At 41.2% G+C, this 12855-nt stretch overlaps 1 protein-coding gene across 1 annotated transcript in view; it reads left to right on the forward strand.

Moving 5' to 3' along the window:
* Positions 1-12462, forward strand: part of Onecut2 (one cut homeobox 2) — a 59129-nt gene extending 46667 nt beyond the window's left edge. The window contains exon 2 of the mRNA NM_001400633.1: positions 265-12462. Within this exon, the coding sequence (NP_001387562.1) occupies positions 265-551 (287 nt within the window). The 3' untranslated portion in view covers positions 552-12462. The remainder of the gene's footprint in view (positions 1-264) is intronic.
* Positions 12463-12855: the final 393 nt, after the last annotated feature.

Consider the following 12855-nt stretch of genomic DNA (forward strand, 5'->3'; position numbering starts at 1 on the left):
AAAGCAAGGTGAATCAGATCCAAACTAGACGGTGAGAAGCAGCCCTGCCTCTCCTTTCTCCCAATCCCCGCTTGCTAACCGATGTTCTCCATCACCGGGATGAACTGGGTTGGCTTGCTATTGACATTCGGGCAATCTACTCGGTAAAGCTTAACAGTTTCCATCCCCTCTATGACTTTGTCAGTGCTTTCAATGGCTCACCTTCCCTGCCAGGTCCTCACAGTACCACACTGACTCCTTTCCCTTTTCTTCTTTCCCCTCAAGCATGCAAACGCAAAGAGCAAGAACCAAACAAAGACAGGAACAACTCCCAGAAGAAATCCCGCCTGGTGTTCACGGACCTCCAACGCCGAACACTGTTTGCCATCTTCAAGGAGAATAAGCGCCCTTCGAAGGAGATGCAGATCACCATTTCCCAGCAACTTGGGCTGGAGCTGACCACTGTCAGTAACTTCTTCATGAATGCCCGGCGCCGCAGCCTGGAGAAATGGCAAGATGACCTAGGCACAGGGGGCTCCTCGTCCACCTCCGGCACTTGTACCAAAGCATGATGCAAAGACTCTCACCTGGGCACAAGTCACCTCCACATGAGGACAACACATACCAAAAACCAAAACCAAAACCAAAACCAAACCATACCAAAAAGAAAAAAAAAATCACAAAGACATCAGATTCTTAACTGGGGCCCTTCACTGGTGACTTGAAAGCACAATTCTCTTGAAACTTCTAATCTAGCTGTAATCATAGGCCAGGTGTCCATTTTCTTTTGTTTCATTTGAAATGGCTACAGAGTCCACGTGCACGCCGAAAATTAATCTCTTTGAACCAGACACTGTCCTCTGAGTATGCTAAGCAACCCAGAGATCCAAATGGGGCCTTCTTGGAGTGAATCAATTACAGCACGGTGTCAACCAAACTCAGTGTAGCTGTAAGCATCAATGGTCTTATCCAGGCCCTGTCAACCTCTTGCTATCATTAGTTCCCCATGAGTAATTGTGGGTATTTGGCCTGAGCATAGACAATTCCAAAATACTACGATAAGAGAAGTATTTATCAAGAAAGGCCTCAAGTGCTTAGCTTCTTTCTATCACACTATATTAAACTTCTCAGCCATAACTTTACAAAAAAAAATCAGAATGGTAATTACTGAGCACAAGTTTTAAATATGGAAATCAATAAAAAAAAATCCAAGGACCTGTTTTTTCCAACTCAGGCATCTTTTCAATGGATAGTTTAGAAAGCTTTGATTTCAGTTTACAATTTTTTCTTTTCCTTACCTCCTGGAAATCTCATGTGGTCTTTTTGGATCCGTCAAAAAAAAAAAAAAGTCAATTCACTTGAGCTCAAAGTATCAAGCACAACGAAGATAAACAGACAGAAGGAAGGTTCTGGTTTCAATGCATCCAGTTTGACAAGGCGGTTTACATCTGTCTTTACTGTCGTGAAGTCATTAGGGAATTATTGGGAATATGGCTTCAAGCACACTTTGCAGTTTGTTACAAATTCTGTTTGTACATAATGCAGACGCACACTCAGGAGGCCAATTTAACTGTTACAGTACAGGAGCAAACGCATCACTTAAAAAGATCTAGATTTTTTTAGATCATTCCTTGATTTACTAGTCACCCAGTTCCTCCTGTGTGCATCATGACTACGGTTCATTCTCGTCGTTCTTGCCGATTCGTATTGTCCCCTATCCCATCCCATTAGTTGGGATGTCTCTATTGTTTTCTACAAAGAAACAGTTTAATAAGCCACTTCCTGTCGTCTCTTCCTAACTCTCTTCCATTGCTGATTCGTCCTTGTAAAACAGCCGACGGAATCTGGAGAGAACACAGCACACCAAAGAAGCAGAAATTCTGCAAACCAAAGATATTTGTTACCTGCCATTTTCTAGCCTACAAATACTGTGATTACTTTTAGAGATCAGAGCACCTCTGTAACTCCGAGTGGCATTCGGCTCTTGTCTTGGGCTCACCACCTGGCTGAGTAGACCAGCTATGCTGGTCAATGACATTAGCCAAACATCCAGGCAGTGGCTTCACCACGCCGCCGGCTCTGGTTGTCACCTTCTCATAGCAAGTGGAAGAGGGCCCACAGAACTCTGGGAGATTACAAAGGTCGCTATGTGCATATTTACCAGTGAATGGCCCCAGGTGGGCACCACGAGGTGTTCGGAGCAAGCCAAAAGCTTCGATGACTCTTTACAGACACTTGAGACTGACTTTTGTATGAATTACTTAATTGAAACCAAAGAAATTTTTTTTTCTGCACCTACTTCTGCAACAAAACAGAACTGTCCCATTGGATGAGTAAACGATTCCATCAATCACTGGAAATCACCACCAACGGAAAGAAGCACGCTAGAATGAGGAAACAACAAAGCCACCGAAGACACACTGTGTTCGAACAGACCTTTTGGGACACTCTTATCTTTTATTTTATTTTATTTTTTGGAAGCAGAATTTGAAAGAAAGGGTTGAGACACGAATCAAAGTACAGAGGAGCCTCAACGGCAGCTGCTTCATATGACGACTCACTCGGTGATCTTAACGTTGAAGATTGTCTTTAATTTGTGCCTATGCAGTTTTTTCAAAAGAACATGGAGACGGCAACAGAAACCTCAACAGCTACAATACCAAAGACGAGGATTCTCACACCTTTTTGTCTCAGTTCATTACCTTCCTTTGCCTGGCTAAAATACTTATAGCGTCATTGATCTGTACAAAGGTAATCGATTTTGTTTCTTTAAGCAACAAAAGGAAAGGATCATTTGTTTGATTTTATTGTTTCCCTTTAGTTTCGTTTCATGGCTTTTTACCCAACATGGAATCCTCCCCACCCCACCCCACCCCCGCCCAACCCTACACATAAGGTTCCATGGACTCCAAATTTGAGATGCTGGGGGTACTGAAAGATGTTCCTTTCTCCCTTCGGCAGAGCATGGGAAATATTACTGCCGCTTGAATGTCCGTGGCTTAACCCTTAGGCTTGGTTGCTTCTGTGTTCAGTCTTGTCATTAGAGGAGGGGAGGGGAGGGGAACAAGGACCGGGGGTAGGGGGTCTAGGTGATCCATCCTCTCCAGAACCAAAGAATTTATAGAGAAATTGACAGCCTCATCTTCATGTGATTGCCACATATTAACAGGGCTTCATTTGGGGGTGGGGAAACATGTAAAAAGAATGACCAGTTTCTACTTTTCTATTAGCTTTTTAAAAAAAAAGATCAGCTGTAAAGTTGCATTTCTAAAGAAAGATATATATATAGATATATATTAAATGTACAAGGACACATATAGACTAACCCGCATTGGTGATAACCCAAAGTTTTTGCTGTTCAACTTTTTGTTTTGTCATAAGCACCATTCGTTGAGTTTTCAGTTCACAACTGTGCCCATTCTCACGCCATCCCAGCGTTAATTAGTCACTGTGGTTGTACTCATATCTCCATATAAGTTCATGGTAAAAGTTGAAGTCCATTTAGGCATTTCTACCTGTAACCTGTTGATGAATGGATTCATGATGTGAGTATTCAGTCATCTCTATTCGCCTCAACTGTCAGAAGCAAGGTTTATCCACCAGATTAACTCAGAGCTGTGCTGCTGGCAGTGGGAAACTTATCCTTCATCGTTGCTGGGAATACTCGGTGATTCATTCCCATCTGCTGTGGAGCAGAACACCAGAAATCCATTTTCCAGCCCTTATCCATGCCCTTATCCATCAGAGTATTCTAGATCCCTCTCGCTGAGTAGATCCAACACAGGCTTCTCATGGGGAAGTCCAGCTTCTATCACAATAGGTGGATCAGGTCTCCTCAGGGTGGTAATTACCAGTTTGCACTGACAAGCTTGAGCCCAACCATAGCTGGCACTGGGGTAGAACAGGATTGTTGAGGGGAGGAGAAAAGTCCTGGAGAAAAGACATACAGCAGACTGTGAGGAGAGTTCCAGATCCCTGTCCCTGGAGAGCCACATCCACATCATCTGCCTTGACTCTTTACTCAACCCATGTGGGCAGTCCTGTGTACGGGGCATCATATCTAAAGCTGAGAGAATGTGACCCTGTGGTATTTTGGTAATTTATCCTACCTAGGGAGTGTTCCTTTCATTTTCCCTTTGTCCCTTGCTTATAATTCATGGACTTTTGGTCAAATGACCAAGAAAAAGCATATTTCCTCAGAGGCTTCCTCCCATTTCAACTTGGTCAGATGAATATTATCTTGGGTCTTACAAAATGAGTCCTTGTGACTTGTGGACAATGGGAACAGTGGTTCCGCTTGAATACAGACTGCAGAACAGAGCATCTTGCTTTGGTTAGTGACTGACACTCATTAACAACATTTGGGGCTCTGCATCCTTGGAAGATAATGGCATGGAGGAAAAAGGCACGACATTCCCTCTAGGAACTCTCCATAAATGGCTCTTCTATCTCAGATCATATCAAAGAGAATACTTGCTTTCAAAAATTATTTACATACACACAAACACATAAATGTGTAGGTGCATCTGTACACACGTGTCCAAATTTCAGGCCAAAGTATTGTTTTGCTAGATAGCTGAAAGAAAAAGTATTATGCTGAAAGGTTATAAAATTTAATCCAGTGTCTTTTCTCAAAGCCTTTGATTTTTTTATTTTAAATAACAGTTTCAGAGGAAATAACTATTTGGACTTGCTATAGTCTACAGTCTACATTCTTAATCCAAAAATAGTTTCAGGTTACTGCCACCATCAACAACAGTGGGACGCTGTGGAAGAAGAGCTCACAACCAAATTTCACCTCCATAGGATGACAGAAATCCAAAGCTATTAAGTGAAAGGTATATTTTTCCCTAAGCCTTCATATAACTAAGCTTTATTTTTGTTTTCAATGCGATTTTAAAAATGAAGATTCGATTCCTTCATTCTTAGGATTCTTTTAAAGGATAGATAATATATTAAAAGTACAATGACAATAATAAGATGTAATTCCAGTATTTACAAGATTTTCCCATAACGGAATAGAGTATTTGGTTTGTACCATATAGTGGTACAGGCTACTCTGAGGCAGGAAGGAAAGATCAGAGTTGGATACATGGTTCCTGTTTTCTCAAAGGCTCTTTGCAGCTTCAGCATTCAAGACCCAATCTCGTCGTTCCTTCAGGCTAAAGCAAAACAAAACCCAGGAAGGTAAACCTAATGCACATATACCCGAACACACAAATGCACACACGTGCACACATAGTTTCTTAAGGTGAGCAGTGAGTTTCGGAGCCAAATATTAATAATTAAAATTTACATAATCAAACTGAATAATCTTCAAACAAATAACCACTATTCAGTAGGTACAGAGAGGAACTTTCCATTATCAAAACTGTTCATGTTGTATCTGTTAGCTTGATATTAGCAAAATATCATAGAAATACACTTTTGGAAGAAACGGGTCTTTGGGAGCCTGTCTAGTTGGATTTTTTTCAAAATCTACAAACAAACCAAGATTGTTTAAAAAAAAAATTAGGGTCATTAAAAACTGGGGAAAGTAGGTATTTGTGTTGACCACATAGCCCAGACACTACTTTGACAGTATCTTTTTGAGATTCCTACCCAATCAGGGCTGACTTCTTACTGTCTTGTAGCAACAGGGCAGTAACGCTCTGACTTGCTAGTCAAACCAAGTGAATGGGCGGGAAGCAGGTGAAGAGGAAGGGATAGAGCCTTTCTGGTAGTTATTTTCAAAGCTGGATGGCTTAACAGTTCTGTGCTATTGGCTAACTGCAGAGACCAGTTGTTAAAAAAAAAAAAAAGTCCCACTCAAGAAGAACAGTATCCCAGGTGGTTGCTTGGAACTGTGAAGTCTTATTTTTCTATCAATGCTTTGTTTCTTTGCCAGGTAGGAGGTAAGGGTAGATGAATGATTGATTTACCTTAGAAAGTCCCAAGTACTTATGAAACAAAACTTAGTCTTAAAATAACAGGATGTCATATATATAAAATATATATATGCAAAACTTTTTATCAGTGCCCATGGGTTATGCTATAAGTCCACAGGACCTCAAGTGCTCATTGACCTCAAGTTACACAACTAACAGTCATGGGGAAGCAAAAGCTAGAGTCCAAACTCTACCTCTCTAGACTTTGAATTAGGTTGCTTGACATTACCCAGTTTATACATTTTTAGTGGGGAAAAAAATGTATATAAGGAAAAACAAAAGAATCACCAAAGGTTAGTCATTTCATGGGAATATTCCATTTGTCTCCATTTTTAGCAGCAGTCATTTTACATGGCATAGACCTTGTCCTTGTTAGATAAGTCTGCCTGACATTTACACAGTCTGGGAGCTTGAATGTATACAGATCTAGATACATATTTCAACATAGATCCTCACAGTTGACTTTACGTCCACATCCATTTGCCTAGAGGTGTCTAGACTGTGTACATGCAAGTGGGTACAGACGTGCTTAAAGCATATACAAATTGTAACCTGTTACAATAAATAAACTTCAAATCACCGTGCGACATGTATGTGATACTTTGACAATGGACCTTGTCTCTATTATTTCTTTGTAATGCTGAAAACCAAAGTGCGGAGACGTAAGCAAAAGTATCCCGCCATCTTCATTCATCACGATACTTGAAATTAATTTCGTTTGGGTGCAGCCACGACAAAGAACTTTTGGTGGAACGTTCGATATTATTTTCTCGTCTGTGTTAGATGTTTAACGACTTTGGTTAAATAGCTTTATCCTGGTTCTCTAGTAACTAGAGCTAAATCCAAAGACCTTAAAAAGAACAAAAGAACGGGGTGGGCGTCGGGGTGGGGGGAGGGATGCAGAGTATAGTGCAAACCAGTGACAGAAAGCGGACCTGGTGTCCAGGGTTGAAAGAATGATGGTGTGGTCTTGTGGAGGTTGTGTTAGCTAGGTCAGGGAGGGGAGGAGGTGATGATTTTTCCTCCATGTTTGTCACATCTAAGTGGTCTTTAATGTGATAAAGCTTTAGAAGTTATACTTTGCTGCTTTATTTTATTTTAGACTATAGAGCGAAATGACCCATTTTGTCCACCAAAAAAAAAAAAAAAAGGAAGACAACCCCCCCACACACACACCTCAGCTATGTTTTAACCTTTCTCTTTCAGTTGCGACCCCAACAAGCTATTAATATAATTAATTTATTTAAATTAGTTCCTTGTATGCTAGCATGTAGGATGCGGGTAATTATTTAATTCTCCTCCCTTGGTTTGATTTTACTCCTTGTTCTTATTTATCATGATCTAGAGCCGCGGAGCATCCGAGATGCAAAACCCTGGCTGCTGTAGAATGTAGTATGCTTCATAAAGCGGTGAACTTCTGTTACAGGGAAGAAACATAGGTTACAATGAAAATGAAAAAGAAAAAAAAACAATCTGGGTGTATTTCCCTTCTTGGATTAACTTATAAGATGGTTTAATGGTTATTAAATTATTGAATTTAAGTTCACAGCCCCACCTGGTACCAGGCGAGCTTCACCTCTTAATTATGGGGGGCCCTCAGAGCCTTTCTATTGTAACTTATTTATTTAACTTATTTAGCATCTGCGACAGATGCGCTGTATAGTTTGTGTTTGTTATTTAAAACAAGAGAGCACTGCAGTTTGTTTGCTGTCAGAACAACAGAGCAGATCTGTCTGTGGACAAGCAGTGACTGATCGGTCAGCCTGAACCTGCTTCAGAACTTGAGCTGAGATCCAGCGTCACCAGCCCGGATTTCTGGGCTTTTCTGTAACCGAAACTGGAAAAATAAATAAATAAATAAGAAATTATTAAAAAACCAAAAAAATAAAAGAGAGAGAGAGAGAGAGAACCCTTATACTAGCTGCTTCCAAGAAAGAACTCAGTGTGCGTGTAAAGCGAGAAAACAAAAAGGGAAAAAAAGCAGAAAAAAAAAAAGGAAAAAAAAAAACGGAAAAACTTTCTATTTGTAGTGAGAACCAAAGGAGGCTACCTCACTGACTTTTTCTATTTGTAATTTTAATCGTGTTGACGACACCAAAGATACCAAAGATTCCTTTCTCTGTGCGGTCTGCATTTCGCCTGTGCTCTGTTATGATTTGAACTCTTCTCTCTGACGTACAGTATGGACAACCACAGCTCAGACTCCCCAAAGAAACAATGATGTGTGCGAACGAAGGCGGCTGCTAACCTGGAAAGGGAAATTTTCTGTGTCTCTGGCGTCTGTCTGCTGCCCCCTCCCACGCGCTCAACTTGCGAGTCCGGACACTGCTGTCACTGGATTCTTTATAAAGTTCCCATTCCAATTTGGTGAAGAAGACTGCTTGGAAAGGGTTTGCAGTCCTAGCCTGTGCCTCTGGACCTCTGGAGCTATCACAGGGAAAAGTGTCCCAAGCTACTGCAACTACAGAAATAAGCATTGCGTAGGAGTGCTGGGAGGGACTTTAGGAGTCACTCCTTACCTGACTGGGGCCCAAATCAAAGTAGTTATCTGAGCCTAGGAGAGTAGTAATCCTTTAGCAATGAACAGAAGCTGTAGTTTCTGGATTAATATTTTCATCCTTTAAAGAATCATCTTCGAACACTCGCACCCTAAATTATGTTGCTTAGTAGGGTGGCCAGCCTTGAACTTCTAGGGCTCATTCAGGGTTCTGCCCTGGGAGGCATATTGACTCAAACAGTAATGTGACATTGGAGTGCACCCATTACAACATCTTGAATAAGTAAGCTTGCAGTCGGTGAGAGGAGAAAGCCCAGTCTTGACCTATTGAGTTTATTACTACGGCTACTCTGAAGTCAGTATTTATCAAGCAAGGGCACCTGACTATCACCTCTGATAGACTCTTCCAGCTGTCAGCTTTTTTTTAAAAAAAAACTGCTCTTTATTTTTTTTTTACCTAACAGTTCCCATTTCATTTCTAAGCCAATCCTATTTACAAAAGAAATGCAAATAAGCCTCACACTGTTCGATGGTAAAGTGTATTCCTTGCAAATGAAAAATATCCCAAAATATCAGACGAATGGATAGACCCGTTTAGATAATGGCTAAAGTTACTTTTCTCTTTTTCCCTTATCAAGGCTTAATTGGTCTTCTTTAAGTTTCTTTAGATTCTATTAAAATGGCTCAATCACTATTAGGATCATTCACCAGTGTGATTAGAAATTAGCCAGCGGCTCTTTTTTAGCTTTTGGTCAAGTGGGAATTAGCTACACACTGATTTCTATCTCTAGTCTACAGAGCTCTTTACCGAATACTACATTTTTACATTTCACATAATAGTTATCATTGAGCTTTTAAAGAGGCTCTTAGATAAAGCTAAGAAGGGAAGATCAATTTACCCCTCCGTTGCACACCCCAACAGAGTGTAGCCGATAGAGGAATTTACAACAGACTTATAGACTATGAAGCACACACCATTTCCCCTCTCTTTTCATTCATTCTCTTAAAAAAAAAAAAAAAAAAAAAAAAGAACAGGGTCTTGTGTGTTCCAAGGTAGCTTTAAACTCATCATGTAGAGGATGGCTTTGAACTCTCAATCTTTCTGCTTCTATGTGCTTAGTGGCGGGGTTACAGTTGTGAACCACCACGTCCAGCCAGTCATCTTTCTGAAGTTTGTATGCTCCATCCAGGCATATGTGAAAGTTCTTTTAACCTAGATAGACCTCCCTCTATGTGTGCTCCTGACTTAGGCAAACCTGCAAGGCTTTCTTTCCAAGCAGTCGATCACCAAATTCCTATTGGCAATAAACATCCCCCAGAATACCTGGGAAACAATAAATTCCCCAAGCAGCAGAGCAACTCCCTGTAAGCAACATCACCTTCCCCAGCCTTCCAACCACCCAACCCCTAGGAGGGAGGACCTAGAAAGAACAACAGCAGCCTGAACACAGAAAATATCTCCACTAGCAGACCCCTCTTCAGCGACAACCCCCACCCCCAGCCTCATGCTTCACTTGCAAAGTGTGACATTACCACGGGACGAGTGCCTTGCTTGAACCAAAGCAACGATTTAGCCAGTCTGGACCTCTCTGTGCTTTTCTTAATCCTTCCGGTGAATACCTCAGCTTCAACTGGGCCTCCAAACAGTAGATTGGTAGGCTTATTGTACTGTGGTGCTTTGCAACGCAACCCTGCAAAGAAAAAGATTTGTACCAATACCAAAGGTTCTTTCTCTATGTCTCTTCCTTCTGCCTCCCCCACTGCCCCCCCTTTTCTAGTCCCTCATGGTTCCAAAGCTTTAATATGAACCTGGGCATGGTGGCAATGCAGACCGCGCAATTCCTTACCGAATTTTCTCAGATATACCTCATAGATAATAGTGTTTAGAGTAATGTTATTATAGCGTATGTAATAAATTATTCACTGTTTCTTTTGGTAACTGTGATTTAAAAAAAAGAGAAAAAAAGGAAAAAAAAGCTTTATACAGTTAGGTTGTGCTTTTGTAATAGATGAAAATGTGCGCTTAAAAAAAAAAAGAAACATGTGTTCTTTTTTTTTTTTTTTAATTTTTCTTCTCCCCCTTTGGACTTTATTTGTTCTGGATTGGGGAAAGTTGCAGAATTGAGCCCAAAGTTTACAGTTTCATATTTTGCTGAGAAAACAATCTGTGTTCATTTGCTCTGCTGAAAAGAAAAATAAGAGAGTTATTTTCTACATTTGTGCTGACTGTTCTGTGTTTAACGGTGTAGTATTATAATTAGCAACTGCCAATCAGTGCTATGATTTTATGCATGAGACTAAAAACTTAGCCGTGTGATGCATTGTGGTCTTGATAGCAACGTTTTCCTTTTCGTACTAGATCCTCCCCTTTGGTTCAACAGACATTGTTTATGCATGGGTGCCTATTCTTTGTTAGCCGTCGTGAACAGTTGTGTATACATTAAACTGTGAAAAAATAACGTACACAGTTCGGCCTCAGACAGTGATCATACCGGTTTTCTTGGGAAATGTATTACCTTGAGAAATGCCTTCACACCTGTTGGGATTTTGCTATGAGTCAGATCGAACCGGGCTTGAATTGTAATGAGAAAGTCATCCAAGTTGGAGTTTAGACTACTGGAACCCCCACAAATCGGGAGCCGCATAACCCAGATGTATCACTAGATAGAGCTGAGCAAACTAGAAAGGAGCTGGAGAGAGCAGCTCACCTCTAAATTTTTATCCCACTAAAGGGAATCTTAGCATTATGTTCATGATCTCAGACCTCTTGGGCCATGTATACGACAAGGCTAGTTCATCTAGGCCTCACTTTTCTGGATTTTTCCCCTTGGGGATTGAACTCTGTTGTCAGTTCCCAGTTAAAGAGCATCTGTATCAGTGATCCATGCCTGGCCTTTTTGTACACTCTCACAGAGAAGCCCACCAGTTATTTGGACAAGAATATGTGGTCATTCCCTAAACTTTCACTCACGTGGTCTATCAGACTTTTCCTCCTTCGGTCACAAATGACTCTAGATTGCTCCTTACAAAGCTGTCTATATTCTAAAGGGGACTATAAAGTTTTTGTTTTTATGGTTTTTTAGGGTTTGTGTTTTTGAGAACCAATTTATGAAACCCATCTTGTTTGAATTCCCCAGTCTTTGAGGTCTCTCTGTCTCCAGAAGTAGTTTTCAGGCCCAGGGGCAAACATATTTTTATGTTTGGGTTCTGAGATCTGCTTTTGACCCAGGGGACTGGGCAAACATATTTTTATGTTTGGGTTCTGAGATCCGCTTTTGAGTTTCATACCTACTTCCTACACCAGTATGCTCCCCGCACAACTAAATCAGCTGCCAGGTTCTGCAGTCCTGCAGAAGAGAACGGAGATGAGGACTAACAGCGGAGCACCAGTCTGCCATGCAGAGTTCTGGAAATCACCACCAGACAGCAGAGCGTCGCACGCGTGTCTGTCAGTGAGGACGTCGGAGATGTTCTTTCACTGATGGCGCCAAGGAACGAACGGCCTTATGAGTAGGTTGTGATAATGACAGCATTGTAATGTAGTCTTTTGGGTTTTTTTTTATTCTTCCTTTTATTAATCTGCCAAAGATGGGAATGGATACGAGAACTTTAAAATCAGCTTCTGTAAGCCAGTCTTTGATTGTAATGGTGTTTAATCTCCCGGAATGCTTTACATAAGTCTTCTGCAGTAAATCAAGTCCCTATTTGTTTGCAGAAGTTCTCCTCCTACTCACAAGCCTGCAAACAAACAATTCCTCTTGATGCAGATGTTATAATACCTACAATGTTCCAGCGTTATTTTTGATCCAAAGGGGTGTGTGAGACAGGAGCATGCCTGGCCCTTTTTACAACAAGCAACCCTGGGGTCTGGCTCACTAGAATTTGCCAAGAAGACTTGTCTTATGAAATTCCAGGTATATTTTGTTATGCTGTTTTATTTCCTTTTTTTAAAAAAACTGTGGAAAGTGATACGTTGAATCAAGTGTAAGCTGAGTTTTCCAGACAACTGAAGTAGCTTCATTGTGAATGTTATTTTGTTATTAAAGGGTTTTTACTCAATCTCTGTGCCAATGAATCCTTTTCCTTGGAAACACAAGAACCTCAAAATTACCTCCACTTGACCTGGATTTTCCTCCTGCAGAGGTGTGTGGACCTTGCCTGGGAAATAAATGGTCGTGCCTGGGCTTGGAAAGTAGGTTTGGGGCACTAGGAAGAGATCTCTGTGTCTTTCAGCTAGCTTTAAAGAGACCTGGGCCCATATTTTCCAGCCTCAATCTCTTAGGACCCCAATACTTCTCTAAGGACCCAGGAGCAAATGCCAGCATGAAGGTAGACCCTAATCCCCACAGTAAAGAGCAGGGAGGGAACTTGGTAATCCTGTATCTCCTGTGAACCACTAAGTATCCACTCACCTCAGATTCCACCCAGGAGGATCCTGAGCCTCCTTCACTC

This window comes from Rattus norvegicus, chromosome 18 (genome assembly GCF_036323735.1).
Source record: "Rattus norvegicus strain BN/NHsdMcwi chromosome 18, GRCr8, whole genome shotgun sequence".
In the NCBI taxonomy this organism is placed as follows: Eukaryota; Metazoa; Chordata; class Mammalia; order Rodentia; family Muridae; genus Rattus; species Rattus norvegicus.